Raw genomic sequence first — 21,311 nt, 5'->3', positions numbered from 1 at the left:
TCAGTTTTTTTTCTGAGCCCCACAGAACAACATAAAAATGCTTTTCATTCTTATTTCATACACACGTTTCTACTGTAGGACACAGAGCGCGCACCTGCTTACACAAGCACCCCAGCGAATGCATGAGCATGAGGCTGTGACAGAGTTGCCTGCTCAGAACCGATGTATCGCTGTACATGTACCTTTGAGCATTCCACCCAGGCGACCGACGTCTGCATGAATCCACCTTCAGTGTCATCCTTGAGAATGGAATATAATGAGACTTTGAGCCGTTCACAGTCACCCGGTGTTTTATCCATGGCTGTGGGCCCCATAGGGTGCAGTGAATTTACAGTGTGTGACGGAGGAAATAAAAATGAAGAAAAAGGGGGGGTGGGGGAAGCAACAAAATACATACACTCACAACAAAAACTAAGGAAAAAATTAAGAAAATAAATGAAAAAACTAATCTGCAAAACCGTAGGCTCTGCCCATTAGTTTATGCCCTTAGTAGAACAGGGAGGATGTTTAAAAAACACAATGTTTAAAAAAAAAAAAAAAAAAATCTATTTGTAGTTCAAAGGTACTAAAATCAGTCTATATCCTTAAATTAAACTGAATCACCCCTCCAAGTATCCCACCCTTGGCACATTCCCCTGGGAACCCCTCAGTGAATGTCCTGCATTCAGTTTGACAGTTCCAGGTCTAAACAGGGACAAATGTGTGGTAGCGGTGACATTAATAAACAATTCAATTCACATTTTTTAAGACACAGAGTCAATAAATCAATCTAAGAAAATATAAGTTGCAATAGTTATTTGTTATGGAGCACCTAAAATGTATAAATGTGTTTGTGTTCTGTGCACAGTGATAATTTGGATGAAAATGCTAGATTGACACTGGTTATTGTCGATAGGCATAACAAAAACTCTGTAGCAACTGGAAACTAAAACAAATATATTAACGCAACAGCCATCACATACATGCAGAGCAATTTACAGACACTGCTAACTGCCAGCAAAATGTAAATCAATAGATAATCAAGGTGTGTACAGTAAGTAGGTTGACGTGGAAGTCTCATAATTCAGGGCCCGGGAGTAGCCACATGACACACACCGATTGATTATTATTATATTGAAAGTGAAAGCATCACATGAATGTGTTTATTCCGAGAATCCTTGCACCACAGTCTGTAGATATTTCAGCAGCAGTTGCAAAGTGGTGTTTTCAACATTGTTGGTCTCATCAAGGATACAACTGTCGATGATTCTAAACAATCTGAGTGTTAAGATGCTATGTAGCATAAATTACATCAAAATGTGAATTTCAAAGTCAAGTCGAAAAAGTCTCATTAAAAGTCCACGTGAGGATTTTTAGTGTGCAATATGTTTATTTAAGGTTTAATTGATATTTTAATGACAATATTTATATTGATTTGCTGAAATATTCGGTTGCCCTATCTACTGCTGTTTTTCCGTTTTGTATAGCCAACTATAATACCCTACAGTACATATAATAAAAACACCTCTTAACTTAGCCCCCACAGTGCAGTAGCCTATATCCATCCATCCATTTCCTATATCTGCTTATCCTGGGCAGGGTTGCGAGGGATACAATGCTGCCATTTCACTTGCAGGGAGGAGATGAATGGGCTTAATGGTATGCTTCCTCAGAATTCCTTAATCACATGCTGTATTTTCCAGTGTTGGCCACTACACTCTTGAATGACAAGATGATAGTAGGTATCTTCTCCAACAGCAATCTCAAGACATTTATTTGTTTCTCTGTTCCTTATGCCCTGTCCCTGTAAAAGATTCCAATAATATTGTCTTAATACACAGAGGAACTGCCCATGAGGAAACTGTATGAACAGTGCATTAAGTCAAACATTTGACTGACATGACTGTTTTGGTCAAGCCAATGCATATGCATTGGTACAAGGAGTCATCTTGATAAGCATTATACTTGTCAAACTAATATGTAGGCTACAACTTCAAATGTACAATATATATGATTTCATGAGTCACAATGAATAAATAATCCAAATTGTTATTGAGATAACCGGCATAATCACCTGTTTGAAGTCCCAGTACATGTGGAATCCTTTTTCCTTGGCCACTTTACAGTCATTGAGTGATGGAGTACTTTCTGTGCCAGTATCCACCAGGCATCGATTTCTATTGTATGTGTGAGATTTTATGCCCCCAATGTAAATCTGTCCATTTGTGAGGTAGTAGCAGCGCTGTATGAAAAGAACAACATGTTAAATTACATTATTCTCTAGCTTAAAACTATGAGCCAGATTTACTGAGCCTTTTGCAACTAGTTCCAGGTGCAGATATGACACATTGTACCCCAGAAACATGCGCTTTATGTATGAAACAGGTACACAGGGCACATGCATTTAAGGGAGGATTGCACAAATAACAGGCGGAAGTATTGTAAAAATGGCTGATGATGTATTCCATTAAATTTACTAGCGTTCACGCAATTAACAATGGCCGATGTTTGTGTGAAATTTCTCCACCTCTAAAGAGCAGGCGTAAATCAAGTCACAAGCAAGACACAGGTATAGGCCTCAAAGATGCACTGAGAAAATCTTGCAACAAAAATCTCACTATTCTAACTCCCTGAGCATGAAATCATCAAATAGTACAGATTAACCAGCCATGCAATAATAAAGGCTGAGTGCTTGTCATGGAAAATGTTGGCAAAAGTTACGGAGCAGTCTCGGCAAAGTTGAAAATTGAAAAAAGAGACTGAAGTCGTGGAGTGTTTTAAGAAACATTACCAGTAGATCTCATGCACAGCGGTGGGAAATGATTGAAATAGCATGCACAACTGTAGCAACAGTAACAGAGTGCTCAAAGTTTCAAAGAAATCAGTGGGCAGTTTCTGCTAGCAAAGGACATATGAGTTAATGCATTGATAGGGTGGTGCATTTAATTGTTTTTGACCATCATGGAAATAGCATGCTTTTGCCTTTAACAGCACATTTTTAGAAACACAGCATGCTCAAGTTGCATTACAAAAATAATACAAAAACCGAGTTACTGTGTGGTTGTTTTTATTTCTTTAAAGATTTGGTACATGTTGTAGCCTACATTGTGAGGTTTGAGTCTTTGATGGAGCACTTGTTGTCACTGACAACACTTAGCTACAGGACAAGGACCGCTCAGCATCAAGACTGTTGACAGGGGCCGTCAAACATTTGATTGCAGCAACTAATTGAAAGCTACGTTATAGTTACTATCCAAAAATTCCAAAAACAAAAAATATCACGATAAGCATGAAAAACAGGGAAAGACAGAGCTACCTAAAGAAGAGACAAAAGCATGGAATCAATGGTACCTGCGTCTTCTGTGACGTAATTACACTTCTGGGAGAAATAAAAGATGACAGAACCGCCCACTGAACATTCCCATTCCATCCCAGCAATAATCATAATCCTTGCAGTATCACACTCTTGTGCATATGGATCATTTCAATCGACTGCCACCACAACAAAATGATCAGATACTGCATTTTGTCCTGCAGTGCTGGATACACTCTTAGGAAGTACCAGTAGATAGGCTACATCAAATTCCCCATACCAAATCACAATATTCAATGCAGTGAACAAACATTTATTTTTATCTGTGCCTCTTAGCTACGCTTCATTTGGAAAATGTGATTAGTAGGCAGTGCCATTTTATGATTGCGTAATTAGCTGTGGCCTTAGTAAATAAGACGTCAATTTCATGCAGACTGCGTACACACCAACCTATCCTTGCCAGGCCGCATTTTTCCTGGTGAGTTTTATGTACATACATCTGTCCCTGTATGCCTACATATTAAAGGCAACACATTGAGAGATTTTACTAACCTGAGGAACAAAGAAGTTACATCCATAAAGAATCGGTTTACTTCCAGGAACAGGTCCTTGGTCAATACACAGATCCTTCTTAAGGTCATTAATCAGCTGCTCGGTTTAAAGACAAGAATGAAAATAATTCATTTTTAAAGTTTTAAATTTTCATTCAAAATGCAATTACTTTGGGGGAATGATTTACAGTGCTTTCCAATCCCTGTGCTGTCAAGAACCTGGCTGTCTTAACCATTTGGTTTGTTAGGGTATATTAGGAATAACTGTTCCATCTTGGCAAAATCAGGGCAGAATCCTCTTTAGGCTGTGTCCAAGTTTTTATTCACACTGGAAAAAGTGGAGCATCTAGTCTTGCATATTGTTAGAATAAGTGAGAAAATGCCATCTGAAACTTTAGGTGCCAAATAAAAATGTGTATCTTTCCATTTTATACTGAAGGTACTCTCAAGGATAAAAACTGAGTGCATATTTCAGATACGGTCAACAGTGTAAAAAGAAGTTACTCACAACGCCATAGGCCACTAGGTCATTCCAGTGGTCCAGCTGTGGATAAACATTGTCCATATACCACTGGAAGGGTTTACACTGCAGCTTCTCTCTGAGTTGCTTTCTCTCTGACACATCCCCAATGTCAATCCCATGATCCTGATGGGAAACAGGGTAACAGAAAACTGAGGTAAATGGAATGTATTGAAAGAGTAGGAAGGAATCAGTTGATAGGAACCTGATGTGGAGTGCTACACACTTGTGAACATGAACAGTTTCACCCTGACAGAACACTTGTGTAATATATTAAATGTCGTGGTACCAGGGGCACACCTTTAATGGAAGGTTCCAGGCGATTTTGACATTGTCCTTGTACTCATCCATCCAGACCTCAGCCACCCTGAGGGCATTTCTCTGCATGACGACGCCATAGTCGGGCAGGTAGGGTTTGTGGGCCCTCTCAATGTGGGCAATCCTGGAGCATGGCACTACCTCTATGCTGCCCCCACACAGCCACACCTGGGGCAGGGTCCAGACAAGGTAGAGCTCAGAAGGTTTTTTCTGACTGGCACAGTACTCGTCTCCCACAAATTATAACCCATGCACATTGCAAATATTCATGTGATCTCAGGAAACGCATTAAACATAAACTGTGTAAATGGCAAAAGTTTCACTTACTCGAATTCCCAGCTCTACATTTTCTCCGCCATAGATTTTCATCCCACCGTCCAGCACTCCAATTTCCCCAAAGAAAAGTCTGTCAACCACTAGAATACCCATGATGGAGGGACTCCTAGCAAAGAGGAGAGAGTGAGCAGTGGTACGTCAGTATCTGTATTCCTATAACATCTTCACTAGGACATCAACTGAGTAATATACAACATATATTGTACCTACAATGACCATATGGATGAGTAAAATTAAAATTGCTTTAAATGTCAAAATATATGATCATAAATTTTATGCACAATTCCATGGTAACGTAAAATGTTTTAAATCAAAATAGAATTTTATGTTCATGCACCATGAGGCCCCAATGGCCTGTTGAATGTAAATTCAAGATTATGAGAGTGTGTGTTTACGACCATGTGTTTTGGACTTTTCTTTGTGTGTGTGTGTATACGTGCATGTGTGTGTGTGAGGTCACATTAATGGCCTGGTCACGTACTTTCCTGGTTGTGACTCATCATTGAGCTTGTACCACTCAGGTCTGAAGGACTCATACATGCACCACAGAGCCCAGTCAAAAGCATCCGCTGCCGGCAAATATCGTATAACCTTCATGTCGTCAAAATTCACCCTGTCAAACACGGGGGTCAGCACCACTGTCCGGTTCTCCTTAATTCGTGCCAGGAGTGGCTCTGCCCTACGGATACACATTCAGAAAGCAATGGCTATTCAAATATACATAAGGCTCATAAATATCTTCAAATATACATAAGGCTCACAAATACATTTGTGTCCTGCTGTGTACTTGCCCTTTAGGGTATTTTATTATATATATATATATTCACCTGTCTTAGCTATGACTGGTGAAAGCCTGGACCTGCTGTGTCTGAACCTACCATTCCACATGGACCTCAATATGAGCATCTAAGATGGCCACCACATCTCCTGTTGCAGCCCTCCACCCTGAGATGCGGGCCTGCGTCAGTCCCATCTGCTCCTTGTGGTTCACCTTCTTCACCAGGCCTGGCCGCTCCTCATGGATGAGGCTGATGTAGGCATCCAGCTTGTCCTTCAGATCCTCTGCAGTGGATAAATTTGACCTCTTCATTAGCTGAACAGCCAGTGTATTCAGTAATGAAAAATCATGTTACGGGCCAGAACAACTGGGGGGAAATTATTAGTTTGTTTATATATATATATATATATATATATATATATAACATTATATTTATAATAATATATCTTTAGATGGAAAGATGATTGATGATTGAGTCCAGTTTCATGAGAAGTATTTCTATCTTGTGATTCATAATTGACTATGTATGACGACTTGCACTTTTTATACATAACTTTTAATTTTTTAAAACTCTTTTCTATTCTATTTTTATTAACTTATTTTGTTTTGTCTTTGTGTTTTTGTGTCTAGTTGCACCAGAGAGACTGGCGAACAAAACTTTTTGTTATACTGGAATGGTATAATGACAATAAATTGAATTGAATTGAATTGAATAATTCTGTGACATGGTGCCAATACCACTCCATTTCACATCACAGCCACAAGTCGTGCAGAGGTAGAGGAGACCCAGTCATACTTTGACCACAGGAATCCAAACAATTTTGCAGGGGTTGCTCGAGCAACTAAACACTGCTATCTCTGCCGACTAAAGTCCTCCCATATCCCTCGGGCAACACAAAGCCAATTGTGCATCCCTGTGGAGCTACCGGCCACAGTCGGCACTGAGAGTTACTCATGAAAGCCTGTGATTTATTATTTTCATACAATATAACTCCCAACCCAGATGTGGTGCTGTATTATCTTAATTGTATAATAATAATAATAATAATAATAATAATAATAACAACAATAATAATAATAGTATTAGTAGTTTTGGCTTTACATTTAGCATCTTACCATTAGAACTGTGATCATCTACCAGTATAATCTCTTTGAGCAGGTGAGCAGGTGTCTTGTCTATGATACTGCGGATGGCTCTTTTGATGATGGACAGGGCTTCATCCAGGTAGATCAGCACCACACTGATAGTGGGGAGGTCCTTTGGGTATTTTCTCTCCAAGCATCTGAGGGGGTTTAATGGAAAATGATAATAATTTTTACATGTGTATAGATTTACTTTTTCGGCTGGCTATTTCCTTCACGTGAGGGTAAAACACTGGTCACATAACTATAACCTAAATAGGACAATTAAATATAGGAATATTTATAAAATTAAAGAAATATGAAATCTCATTATACAATAATTTTTAGAGTGTACACAAAAAATCATTCTGAATTAATCATCATTTTCACTCATGGTCAAGTAATTTAAAGTTTTTTTTCTTTCTGCCACTTTTTCAAAAAATGTTTCCAGAACTTGGCATGTTCTGGAAAGCAAGCCAAGCACTCATCCTGACCATATGGTTAGCCAAATGTTGGTGCTGTAGCGAACAACTGAAAATGCAAATTTTTGACCCACTTGACATACAAAACCTATGGGGTTCACGAATCTTATGGGTTCCTTACCTTGCAGGAACAAATTTACCTCAAGTATCCATAAAGGGTGTAAAATTGGATTATTCACCATTTTGCACTTTTTGATAAACACTTAATATCTGCTCATGGACTTTACTACCAGCTGATTTTCCCAAAATACAATACAAATAACCAATGTTTTTTTTCACTCTACAAAGTGTTTAAAAAAACATTGTCATCACAACTAAATTAGCTGCAAAAGTGATGTTATGGTGAACTGATTCTGTATTGTTGACAGTGGGTGGGAACAGGTAGAATTATTACATGTGCAATTAAAATGCATAATCCTTTTTTCTAGATACACAAAATTCATCATGTGCAGTGTAGCACCTGAATGCATTTATTATCCATGATGAGTGAGGGCAGCTTAATTTTGTGCATTTGTGATCATTACCTCTTATCTCTGGTGTCTGGGATCTGCCTATTCAGGGGCAGCTTGTTACTCAGGAAGGCGTTGTACCCATATTTCTGATACAGCTCTTCTGCCTCCTTCTGCTCCTCCTCCGAGAGCTCCTCCCCCCACTTTGTGAAGAGGGCTGAATTTGGATACAGTTTCTTCACCACCTTCTTCTCCAACTTCACTGCTGACTCCTCGTTATTTTGGCCTTTTCCACCATCAGTTATTTTAACGGATTGCACTGTGGACAAAACGCAAATGCACAATTAACCAGTAGATGCAAAATTAACCAAGACATCATATTGTAGTATAAATTAAATTGGAGAATTTTTTTTTTTTTTTAATGACTCCAGTTACCCACCGAGATGTTTAAAATTAATATACTGCTGGTGGTTTTAATTTCACTGCCATTATATGAAAGAAAACTAACCTGTTGTACTGTATATTTAAGATTTACTTCTTTTTTGACAGCTTGATGATAAGACAATAGGACTATTGAATGGAATAGTCACTTTTCTGTCCTGACAAAAATATTTACTTTTTCCATTTTTGGAGCAGCCCATACAGTACATGTTCAACATTTTTAGTGGTAGTCCAGAGGTAGTAAGAGGTTGATTTGACAGTTTGTAATTGCTGAGTTAGCTTTGCAATAGTTGATTATAGGGGATGTAACTACTGAGTTGTCTTTGCTCAAGTTTGAAACTGTTATTGTATGCATTTTCACATTTACAGATTTGTGAATACAATCTACAGATTTGCGAAACCATTTACAAATTTGTCAATCCATTCTACAGATTTGTGAAACCCCATTTACAGATCTGTGAATCCATTATATTGATTTGTGACTTTTATTACAAAAATGGCACCATACGATTCTTGGCACCGATGTGATCTAAACGTTAACTGTGCTTACGACTATATAAATAAATTTTTTTGGAGTGAGCAAGTCATTTCTTTTCCTATATGTTCCTGTGACCCAGCACCTCGCGGTAGTTCTTCGGTGTGTTCATTTTTTCCCATTCAAGGAGTGAAAATAAACAATTGGAATAAACCGACGGAAAAGGACTAGAAAAAAATACTTTTGTTGTTGACAGGCCAGGTAGGAATTTCTGGGTGTGTGTGGGAGGATAAGATAAGAAAAAACCAATACAACAAAAACAAAACTGCCTGTACAGGAACTGTCTAAATTGCCCAGCTAATGGGTTCCTGCCGCAGGCAAACAAAGTCATAAGGCGGAGTCATAATCAAAACGAAAATTCTGATTCCAGCCGCAGTTAGTTAGTTCCAGTCGCATAGGCTTATATCGCTAATATCTTCACAAGAACACAATGTAAAATTTGTTTCATCGTGATTTTTACTTATTTGGAGAGCACAAACTTCAGATTCTTTGTTGGAGGCTGAACTGTCACCAGAAAACAATAAAATGGCGCAGAAGAAGTAAGAAAGGTCAAAAGACACACAAAGCTAATTGCGGCGAAAGTTACAAAAAAGAGCACAGCATGGGCTGTGAGAGTGTTTGAAAATGAAGCTAATGGAGAAAAAAAAATCTGAAGACTTTGACAGTTATGGAACAGAAGAACTTAATCAGGTGCTGTGGGCTTTATGCATCCGTACAGAATAATAACGGTAAATTTACAGCCTTATTTACTATATCAACTTTAAGACAAGCAACACGCTCGGAATTATCTCATGCGCGACCCATTAAATCCAATGGCACAGACGTTGCTTCATAATCTCAAACTGCTTTCCTAATGGTTATTTTGCATCCTGCGAATTGGGTTACAACAGTGAATATGTACGGATTTCTAGACATGCTGATAGCGACCACACTTTCTCATATTAACCTCAAATACGCAAGACAGTATGCTAGCAAATTTATGTCAAGTTCCATTCATTTATATGGGGTGGTCGATACACGTCCCCTTAGCAACCCAAATATAGCGCTGGACCACCTCTGAGTTATTTGCCGGTAGGCTACATAAAAAAAATCGCGAAACTACTTTAAAAAAAAAAAAAAACCACTGGAGGATAACGAGGACATTTTTCTGCTTTTCTGAGAGCAATCCAGTAGCCTTTAAAAAAAAAAAAACTAAAACCCTTTATATTGTAATGATAGCGCCTTAGTTTTTTCCATGTATGGATTTATATTGCTAATAGTTGATGTTGTAAGGAGCCTGCTTAGGCTTTTTTGCTATGGAAGCAGCTTCAAACAGAAACAGCTTTAAACAGAATCAAACAGATAGTTTTTTTTAGAACAAGCGTTGTTGTTAGGCAAATTGTATTTTTTATTGTCTGTTTAATTACTAATCCATTCCGATTTTTCAAACTGCTATGGCTATTAGAACTGCTGCTACTACTACTACTAATATTTATAATTAAATTATTTAGAATACTAAAATACATTGGGTCTGCTACTCACCCTGTTGTTTTCTAATTTATAATTCTTTGACAGTCATGACCAGCACTGACATGTAGGGGAGAGTGTGGAAATAACTTTAAAAATATTTTTTAATAACGGTTTTCATATTTGGCTCAGTTCTGAAAATATCACTTGAGATAGATGAATCATTTTTAATACAAACAACCTACATCCCTTACCACAATGACATTTTTTGGAACATGCCATTCACTTGCAATCTGACCAAAAGTACCGAGAGTGAAATGTTACATTTAACCCTGAGGTTGGGGTAAGAACTAACATGCTGCGAGGTACATCTGAAAGTTTCATAGATACACCTGGAGAGAGGAGCCCTGGAAACTCCTATCCCTGCTTGCCCTGTGGAGGGCAGGGGAGTTCAGGGCACCGAGGAGCTACATATGGGGAACTCACCCAGATTGTTGATCTGAGTCTCCATGTGTTCCAGCCTCCTCAGTGTCTCCCGACTCCATGCGGTGTTGTTCTGATAAGCGTGCCGCAGGCTGTCTCCAAGGGAGCCCACCTCATTCTTAATAGTCACTATGCAGAACATGGTTGTAGTGGCCACCAGTACAGTGGCTGCCCCTCGGAGAAAACGAGCCCTTATCATCCTTGTGTGTATGCATGCATGTGCATATGCTTATGTGTGTGCTGTACAGTGTCTGGTGCCTCCCGCAGTTCCAACATCGTCATATTAGTGATTTGTAGCCAGCTGTTTTTACCGGTTAAACTCCTAGTCTTGATTGATTGTCAGCTGTGCAATATTGGTAGTATTTAGTATCGCGTAAGTCTTTGATCGGTAACTTTGTTTCATCCCCGTTTTATCTGCGCAGCTGTTTTGGTTCAAGGTATTGTAAATTGCTTGTATTTGCTTGTATTTGATCCGTTTAGAGCCGCTTATCGCTACATTATTGAGTAATTACGCGGCACTTCAAATAGTGTTTCTGAGCGACGCTAGTTTAAAACTGCTGCTTTCTAGAACTTCTTCAGAAAGTGCATTCTCCTCGGCGTGACTAGAGCTTCACTTCCGTCCCTCTGAGTAGCTAGTCTAAGTATTGTTTTGCTTGTTAGTTGTGTCTTGTGGCCTTAATTTGCCTTAGTTTCTTTAAATTAGTCGTCTTTGCTTGTTGCGTCGTCATATTAGTGATTTGTAGCCAGCTGTTTTTACCGGTTAAACTCCTAGTCTTGATTGATTGTCAGCTGTGCAATATTGGTAGTATTTAGTATCGCGTAAGTCTTTGATCGGTAACTTTGTTTCATCCCCGTTTTATCTGCGCAGCTGTTTTGGTTCAAGGTATTGTAAATTGCTTGTATTTGCTTGTATTTGATCCGTTTAGAGCCGCTTATCGCTACATCCTACTCAGCTCTTTCCCTGAGGACGGCACCCCACTGATCCTGCTTGGAGATTTCAACCTCCACCTGGAAACATCTCAGTCTTCAGCTGTCCTACATCTCCTCCACTCCTTTGACCTCTCCCTACAGTCATCTCCCCCTACCCACAAGGCGGGCAACCTCCTCGACCTGGTTTTTCTGAGGAATAGCCCTTGCACCGATATCACTGTAACCCCTCTGCACACCTCTGACCACCACTTCGTTTCCTTCTCCCTCCCCCTTGCTCCCTCTCACCCACCTTCTCCCCCCACACCCACTGTATCTGTCCGCCGCAATCTCTGCTCCCTCTCAACCTCCTCTCTTGCTTCATCTGTCACTGCTGCCCTCCCTCCTCTCGAATCCTTCACTACCCTCCCCACTGATTCTGCATCCACCTCCCTACTTTCCTCCCTTACATCTGCTCTTGACTCCCTCTGCCCCACTGTCTCTAGGCCAACACGTCCATCTCCTCCCTGCCCGTGGATGTCCAATGCCATACGCACCTCCAGGGTTGGACTCCGTGCAGCAGAGAGGAAGTGGAGGACATCCAGAGATGCTTCAGACCTCTCTGCCTACCAATCCCTCCTTGCAGCATTCTCCTCCACGGTGACTGCTGCCAAGGTAAACTACTATCAAACCAAAATCCATAACTACCGTTCTAACCCTCGGCAACTGTTTTCTGTTTTTTCCTCTCTCCTCAGCCAGCCATCTGCACGCCCTCAGTCCTCGCTCACTGCTGACGACTTTGCAACCTTCTTTGACGAGAAGATTGCAGTCATCCGCAACTCCTTCTGCACTCCACCTCACCCTATGCTCCCCTCCCCTTGTCTCTCCACTCCTCTGCTTACAGTCACTGGCTCCCAACTCCCCACCCCTCAACCTGTACTCTCCCCCTCCCTCACCATTTCCCCTTGTTTCTCCGACTTCTCTCCCCTCACCGATTCTGAGGTTTCACAACTCCTACTTTCCCATCGCCCCACAACCTGTGCCCTTGACCCCATTCCCTCACCACTCCTCCAGGCAATCTCACCCGAGATTCTCCCATTCATCACCTCCCTGGTTAACTCCTCCCTGACATCCGGCTGCTTCCCGTCAACCTTCAAGAAGGCCCTCATCTCCCCCCTCCTGAAAAAGACTACACTAGACCCCTCCATCATTGGGAACTACAGACCGGTATCTCTCCTTCCATTTCTGTCAAAAACCATTGAACGTGCTGCATCAAATCAACTCTCTGTGTTTCTTTCACAGAATGAGCTCCTCGATCCCCATCAGTCTGGATTCAGACCAGGCCACTCGACAGAGACCGCACTCCTCTCTGTCAACGAAGCTCTCCACGCAGCCCGAGCAGCCTCCCTCTCCTCCGTCTTATTACTTCTGGACCTATCGGCAGCCTTCGACACAGTCGACCACCCCACCCTCCTGTCCTCCCTATCTGCAATGGGGATCTGTGGCACAGTCCTCAATTGGATTGAGTCTTACCTCTCAGATCGCTCCTTCCAGGTAGCCTGGGCTGGTAAAGTATCTGCGCCACACCCCCTCACCACCGGAGTCCCACAGGGCTCGGTCCTTGGTCCTCTCCTCTTCTCTCTCTACACCCAGTCCCTTGGCCCTGTCATCACAGCTCATGGTATGTCTTACCATTGCTATGCTGATGACACACAACTGTTTCTCTCCTTCCCACCCTCTGACACACAGGTCTCAGCCCGCATCACTGCCTGCCTGAGTGATATTCAGAGCTGGATGGTCCGCCACCATCTCAAGCTCAATCCAGGTAAGACAGAGCTCATTTATATTCCGGCTCTTAACTCCCCTCTCTCTGATCTCTCTATCTCCCTAGGTAATACCATCCTCACACCATCACCCTCAACTAGAAACCTTGGCGTGGTGATGGACAACAGACTGTCCCTCACCGAGCACATTTCAGCAGTGACACGTTCATGCAGGTTCTTCCTGTATAACATCCGGAGGATCCGCCCCTTCCTCACAACTTACTCGACCCAACTCCTCGTCCAGGCAGTGGTCCTGTCCCGCCTGGACTACTGTAACTCCCTGCTTGCTGGCCTCCCAGCATCATCTATCAGACCCCTGCAACTCATCCAGAACGCAGCAGCGCGTCTGGTCTTCAACCTCCCCAGACATTCCCACGTTACCCCCCTGCTCACCACCCTCCACTGGCTCCCCGTGATGGCTCGCATCAAATTTAAAACATTAGTGCTTGCCTTCAAAGCAGCCAGGGGGTCAGCCCCTCCCTATCTACGTCAACTCATCAGACCCTACACCCCAGCTAGACCTCTCCGTTCTGTTGCCACATGTCGCCTGGTCCCTGCCCCGGCTCGCACCAGCACCCGGTCACGCCTCCTGTCTGTTCTAGCCCCACGGTGGTGGAATGACCTTCCTGTGCAAGTCAGAACAGCAGAGACCCTGGCCGTCTTCAAACGTAGACTGAAGACTCACCTCTTCAAGCTACATCTCACCTCATCACCCCCCACTACCCTCTAACATCCATTAAACCTCAACTGAGTAACCACGCGTCATGTTATTTTCATGTAACTAGGTTCATCTACAACTAGGTGGGTGGGGGGTGGGGAATTTATATATATTTAAAAAAAAAAAAAAAAAAAAAAAAAAAGGGGTACAATTCACACTTTTTGCAAAGTTATACCTATTGTAGCTCTCTTGCAGGAATGTTGTAAAGCGCTTGTCTCTGAGTTTTGTAATGCACTTGTTGTAAGTCGCTCTGGATAAGAGCGTCTGCTAAGAATCTATAATGTAATGTAACATCAAGGAGGCGTACCTGCCTAGACTTAGGGTTTCCTTGATTGGTTCCTTGCACCTTGGGTTGTGAATCATACTATGGCTGTGTTCCCACCTGTATACTTCTGTTCTGTCTAAATCAATCTATTAGACAATATAGAACACAAGTATACAGTTTGGAATATAGCCATGGTTATATGATTCTTGTAGGTGCCATTTTTTGTCTTTCTTTGTTTTGAGTTTAGCCACAAGGAGGCAGTGCATGTTTTTTTGTATTGGGTTTCGGGTAATGTACCAAATATATGATCACAGAAGGTAAGTGATAGGATATACACTCCCAGCCACTTTAGGAAGTGGGTCTTTGCTGCGGCCTGGATCTTGGGCAGAGTATCACCTGGTGGGTGGAGTAACATATATTAGGGTAGAGTCGGTATAAAGGTAACACATCATGAATGTATCGCAGCCAATAAGCATATTGTGCACTTCTGCTACAGTAGCCTTTTCAGGTTTGTACATGTGCAATTTAGTCCTCTACCACATGCTAGTAAAAGTACAGAGCAATTCTTTTTTAGCAAGGTAAGCAAACATCTGTTCCAGAAGTAATTTTTGGAAACAATATTTATTTTTATTCCTGATAAATCTAATTATGCATGATTTTAAGCAGTCACCTGTCCTTGAAAAAATCAGTAAGATTTTATGAGTCAGTTTTAGCAGGAATTGTTTGCCAGGTGACCAAAAAAACAGTGTCCCCATCTGTACAAATGTAACTGCTGTTACAATAATGCCCCCTCTGAGTTGCTATAACAATGTGCTTTTTTGCTGTTATATGTTTACAGAATTCCATCTATAGAGAAAGCAAGAGGGTTGGTACCCAAGGAGGTCATGGAGAGGGCTTCAGATTTGGCTATTAGGGACATTAGATTGTGTTGAAAACCATCTACATGTTATGTCCTTTTGGGGAGACCTTGGGCAATTTAAATGGTGTTTAATATTTGTCTAAGAAATTAATTGTACTTATCAACATGTTTGAATTTTTAAGTTAGTTCAGTGTTTCATGTTAAATGTGTTCAACTAATTAACTTGCTTGCCACAACTCACTTTATGGTAAGTTATGAAGTTGCTTTTGTGGTTTGGGTGTAGTTACATCACGGTCTAAATTTAGTGCACAAAATGCCGGCTGTGCCAACTTAAAATCTTGGCGAAGACGGCACAGCTACAACACCACGTAACTACAAGCAATGGCTGAAAATGAAGACTGGTAAAAAGGGAATTGTTTAATCCCTTCTGTAGCACAGCCTTTTTTGACACAAGCCTGAAAATAACATACCAAAAATAAAATGGTTATTATTCTTGAACCCTTTTGAACACAGGCATAATCCTGGTCTCTTCTGAAAGCTGTGTGTCAATACGGTCTGTGTCAATCATCTGAACAAAAACACGTTTTCAACGTACAAAAAATGCCAAGTTACTCACACATACTGTACAAAGCACTGTAAGTCATTAACACTTGCAAAATCAAGGCCTGCCATTAAAAGTACAGTTACAAACATTTTGCCAAGTTGCAATAAACCATATTGGCTATCTTAGCTAACACAAATTAAACATGATGTATTCCAAAGCAATGCTGCTCCCCAACGCTTCCTAAATTCTTTCAAGACACCCATCACTACTCTACAGCACCAAGCTTTGCAATCTTAAAGTGGCTCAAGGGCGGTTATCAGTAAAAACGGTAAACCTATATCAGATACCCTCTGCATTTATCCACAACAGCCCAATTCAGGCCAACGAGCTCAAGTTCCATAGTGCTGTCGTTCTCCATATTTCACTTGGATGGACTGAAGGCCTAGTCTACAATAAATAATGAATTCTGTTTTACTTATTTGGCCATACTTTATCTGACCCACAAACATAAAGTACATTAATGGGGCAAACATGTCTGGATAGGCATGTAAGATTCAATATTATAATATTCCCCCCATGGGGAAAATCCTGCAATTTACTACTTTGATCAGATTATTGGCAGGTGTAGCTAAACGTCCAGTGGGGAGAATTATTGATTGTGGGACTGGAGCATTTGTGATGATGACATCATGTAAAACAAAAAAGAATAAGAAGACGAAAAAGAAGGAAGATGCAAGTTTGGGGCTTTATTGTGCGGACCTGAAAGTTGTATCTGAATTTTGTGTGTTTACATGAGGTCAGAAGGCACAAAAGTTAATGTTCTTAAGGGCTGAGAGATTCTGTAGCCATTTCTGTAGGAAACCCTGAAAAGTGCCAATCTCTTGGTGCTCTATAAGTACGAGGCATGCCCCGCTAAGTCGTAAGTTATACCTGCCAACTCAATATAATGTCCCACTTAAAAACTCATGACACTAATGACTCCAAAACCCGCCCAACATGTGACAAGTTTGTGCGGTTTGGGTGTGGTTACGTCACCGTTTAAATTTGGCGCACGAAATGCCAGCTGTGCCAACTTAAAATTTTTAAGTCTAAAAAGATGTCAGAGCTATGACACCACGTGACAACAAGCAATGGCCGACAATGGAGACTGGTAAAAAGGGAATTGTTTAACCCCTTCTGTAGTACCGACTTTTTTGACACAAGCTTGGAAATAACTTACCAAAAATAAAATGGTTACCATTCTTGAACCCTTTTGACCACAGGCATAATCTTGGTCTCTTCTGAAAGGTTACCCTTGGGTATTTGTTCGTTTTTTCTTCTTCTAAATATTACTGAAGCAAAGTAACAGTAGCTCAAACACAGTGGAAGTGGAAGTTTTTTTTCTCAATATATATATTGGTGGTTCTGTATAATAACTGAGTGTTATTTTACAGGTGAACTAGATGAGGGTCAACAAAAGACAATAACATTAAAATCTGTACACACACACATATTTATGTATGTATACTGTATATATGTAATGAACCAAGGTGGCAGCACTCTTTAATCATTTTTGTGGACTGGGCACGCTTACAGGGGAAAAATGCAGACTTAAAGTCAAGCCAAAAAGAGCATGTATGAGTATTGCTATTTAAAAAAAGTTTATTTTTCTTGTTTTATTGACACACTTCCACTGAGTAGCTGTATTTGTGCTGTATATGAGCATTTTATTGAAGACACTGTTGCGTTTGACATGTGGCAAATGAAATGGATTTGACTTAAATACTGCATACTTGTTGTTCCATCAAATACAAGTGGGGAGGGAGGACAAGAAATGCATGATTATTTAATGAAGACTTACTTACTGAGGCCACAAGCAATACTGTTCCATTTAACTCAACAGGTGAGAGTGTTTTTGCTTAATGTCTTGAAATGTCTTGCTTAATGTTTTTTCCAATGCATCATACCCATATGTGCTTGTTGAACAGCTCATTCTAAAACCATGGGTATTAATATGGATTTGGTCCCCCCTTTGCTGCCATAACAGCCTCCACTCTTCTGGGAAGGCTTTCCACTGGATTTTGGAACATGGCCGTGGGGATTCACTTTCATTCAGCCACAAGAGCATTAGTGAGGTCAGGCACTGATGTTGGGCGATGAGGCCTGGCTCTCAGTCAGTGTTCCAATTAATTCCAAATGTGTTTGATGAGGTTGTGGTCAGAGTTTTGTGCAGGGCATTCAAGTTCTTCCATACCAAACTCGGCAATCATTTATTTATGGACCTTGCTTTGTGCACAAGGGCATAGTCATGCTGAAACACAAAAGGGCATTCCTTTTTGTTGCCACAAAGTTGGAAGCACACATTTCTCTAGAATGTCATGTATGGTGTATTAACTCCTCACTGGAACTACGGGGCCTAGCCCTAACTATGAAAAACAGCCTCAGACCATTATTCCTCCACCAAACTTCACAGTTGGCACTATACATTCGAGCAGGTAGCGTTATCCTGACATTCGTCAAACTCAGATTTGTCCGTCAGACTGCCAGATAGTGAAGTGTGATTCATCACAAGAAACTGTAATAAAGGCAGTAAATACTGAAAGATTTGATATTGTACATAGTTGTGGGGGTTTTTGTGTAATTTTGTATGAAATATTTATTTTCTCTATTATTGGCTGACATTGAAAATAAATTTAACTTGCACTTAATGGCTTTTTTTACCTGGAAAGTAAATAAAAAAGGGTGGTCTCTGACATATTTATTTATTTGTGTCCCTTGTCACAGTTCATTGATCACTAAAGTCTATCGAAACCTTAATTGTCCTCTGGTCCCTGTACTGCAGGTATTACTTTCATTAGTGACAAGTCAATGCTATGGGCCTGAAAGCATGAACAATATTTCTCAGTGTAAGGGGCTGTGCACCAGAGCCATTGGACTGGTTTGAAGCCAATGTTCTACTGCCTTGATTAAAATTACATTTATAATGCTGCCACTTCACTTCTGAGGATGGGGTGAGGTTGACTCCTTTGGGCTTAAATGGGCGTCTTTTGGTTTGTTTCATCCTTGCCAGGTATGTCAAACAGAATTCTTCAGAATTCCTTAATAGCATGCTGTATTGTCCAGTGTTGGCCACTACACTCTTGAATGACAAGATGATAGTAGGTATCTTCTCCAACAGCAATCTCAAGACATTTATTTGTTTCTCTGTTCCTTATGCCCTGTCCCTGTAAAAGATTCCAATAATATTGTCTTAATACACAGAGGAACTGCCCATGAGGAAACTGTATGAACAGTGCATTAAGTCAAACATTTGACTGACATGACTGTTTTGGTCAAGCCAATGCATATTCATTGGTACCAGGAGTCATCTTGATAAGCATTGTATTGTCAAACTAATATGTAGGCTACAACTTCAAATGTACAATATATATGATTGCATGAGTCACAATGAATAAATAATCCAAATTGTTATTGAGATAACCGGCATAATCACCTGTTTGAAGTCCCAGTACATGTGGAATCCTTTTTCCTTGGCCACTTTACAGTCATAGAGTGATGGAGTACTTTCTGTGCCAGTATCCACCAGGCATCGATTTCTATTGTATGTGTGCGATTTTATGCCCTTAATGTAAACCTGTCCACTTGTGAGGTAGTAGCAGCGCTGTATGAAAAGACCAACATGTTAATTTACATTACTCTCTAGCTTAAAACTATGAGCCAGATTTACTGAGCCTTTTGCAACTAGTTCCAGGTGCAGATATGACACATTGTACCCCAGAAACATGCGCTTTATGTATCAAACAGGTGCACAGGGCATATGCACTTAAGGGAGGATTGCACAAATAACAGGCGGAAGTATTGTAAAAATGGCTGATGACGTATAATAATAATAATAATAATAATAATAATAATAATAATAATAGTATTAGTAGTTGTGGCTTTACATTTAGCATCTTACCATTAGAACTGTGATCATCTACCAGTATAATCTCTTTGAGCAGGTGAGCAGGTGTCTTGTCTATGATACTGCGGATGGCTCTTTTGATGATGGACAGGGCTTCATCCAGGTAGATCAGCACCACACTTATAGTGGGGAGGTCCTTTGGGTATTTTCTCTCCAAGCATCTGAGGGGGTTTAATGGAAAATGATAATAATTTTTACATGTGTATAGATTTACTTTTTCGGCTGGCTATTTCCTTCACGTGAGGGTAAAACACTGGTCACATAACTATAACCTAAATAGGCCAATTAAATATAGGAATATTTATAAAATTAAAGAAATATGAAATCTCATTATACAATCATTTTTAGAGTGTACACAAAAAATCATTCTGAATTAATCATCATTTTCACTCATGGTCAAGTAATTTAAAGTTTTTTTTCTTTCTGCCACTTCTGCCAAAATTCTTTCAAGGCCAAGTGACTTGAAAGAATTGAGGAAATATTGGGTAGCATTGCTTTGAAATACATCTTATGTCATTTCGGTGAGGCAAGATAGCCTATATTGTTTGTAGTACCGTAACTTGGCGTCATTTTGATATCAATACTTTTGAGTAACTTGGCATTTTTGTACGTTGAAAACGTGTTTTTTATGAGATATCATTTCTTTTTGCAAAGTGTTTTATTATGAGAGTGAGAAATGCGAAGTGACCCTGTAAGAAACGGTCGTGGATTATGGCTATCCTTGTGTGAATTTGTACAGTCTGATGAGCGTGTACTGTTTAGCAGTTTCGGTTTGCTATATATGTAAAACAGTGGCTGTGACAAAGTGGCGTATAAGTGTAAAACGTATCAGAAACGCATATGAAATATGGCCAGTGTATGTACTCACGGATTTGACGTCCATCCAACGAGCCTTGACATACAAAAGAATCAGCAAGCTCGTAGAATTATAACTCCCTAGGTCGCAACTTGTGTAGCCTTCTGTCCTGCTCCGTTGTCTGTTATTTCGTGGAGATGCACTTTTAGTGTTTGTAAGGTTTATAAGGCATTTTGATAGGCTTATCTGCAGGTAGGAATCCTCTTCGCTGTTTTGCTAAACTAGAACCGGAAAACATGATAGTGGAGAATAGGAGCAGACGCATATGTCCCAGCAGGCTTTGCATATGAGAAAATAACAACAGTGTGAGAGAAATTAGGATGAAATTACGAAATTCCGTAGTTGAAACAATATGTTTTTAGCAGAATGGGCATGTAGGTGAAGGTTGACATGATCACGGAGTATAGTGCGAAATAAATGGAGTGACCATGAACGAGCTTATATTCCTTATCGAAGGGTATATATAACAGTCGCTATATAGTGTTAACCATTAAAGTGGAGGGTTAAGTAACGTTTGAAATCTATTGCACCGCTGTGTTTTTTTCATGTTCAGTACTAGTAGTTATAATTATGAGTGAATCATGATTTTAAATGTAATGTTTTAATGGGGAGTTGCAGAACGTACATACGTAGTAATTGTTTGT

General features: G+C 40.4%; 1 protein-coding gene and 1 long non-coding RNA gene across 2 annotated transcripts; both read right to left on the bottom strand.

The window, feature by feature from the left end:
- Positions 1-916: 916 nt before the first annotated feature.
- Positions 917-11,585, bottom strand: LOC118231522 (probable polypeptide N-acetylgalactosaminyltransferase 8). Its single transcript, XM_035425391.1, has 11 exons — positions 10,757-11,585; positions 7,924-8,167; positions 6,912-7,078; positions 5,896-6,079; positions 5,499-5,696; positions 5,009-5,123; positions 4,664-4,849; positions 4,352-4,489; positions 3,845-3,940; positions 2,054-2,221; positions 917-1,783 (listed from the first exon to the last, which is right to left on the bottom strand). Exons 1-11 carry the CDS (start codon positions 10,950-10,952, stop codon positions 1,649-1,651), a joined length of 1,827 nt encoding a protein of 608 aa, XP_035281282.1. The 5' UTR covers positions 10,953-11,585; the 3' UTR covers positions 917-1,648.
- Positions 11,586-18,557: 6,972 nt separating this feature from the next.
- Positions 18,558-20,048, bottom strand: LOC118231529. Its single transcript, XR_004766087.1, has 3 exons — positions 19,806-20,048; positions 19,341-19,508; positions 18,558-19,071 (listed from the first exon to the last, which is right to left on the bottom strand). It is a non-coding gene; the product is annotated as an uncharacterized LOC118231529 (long non-coding RNA).
- Positions 20,049-21,311: the final 1,263 nt, after the last annotated feature.

The sequence above is a fragment of the Anguilla anguilla genome, chromosome 7 (assembly GCF_013347855.1).
Source record: "Anguilla anguilla isolate fAngAng1 chromosome 7, fAngAng1.pri, whole genome shotgun sequence".
NCBI lineage: Eukaryota > Metazoa > Chordata > Actinopteri > Anguilliformes > Anguillidae > Anguilla > Anguilla anguilla.
The sequence above is the reverse complement of the archived record's forward strand: the minus strand, read 5'-3'. Positions and strand labels throughout refer to the sequence as shown.

Bases quoted from the DNA above. Each gene is read 5' to 3' on its own strand.
- LOC118231522 (XM_035425391.1), bottom strand. From the start codon at position 10,952: ATGATAAGGGCTCGTTTTCTCCGAGGGGCAGCCACTGTACTGGTGGCC. The intron at 4,490-4,663 runs GTGTGCCCCTGG...GTTTCCCATCAG, and splicing joins CCTGGAACCTTCCATTAAAG to GATCATGGGATTGACATTGG. The intron at 1,784-2,053 runs GTGATTATGCCG...AATCTTTTACAG, and splicing joins TGTACTGGGACTTCAAACAG to GGACAGGGCATAAGGAACAG.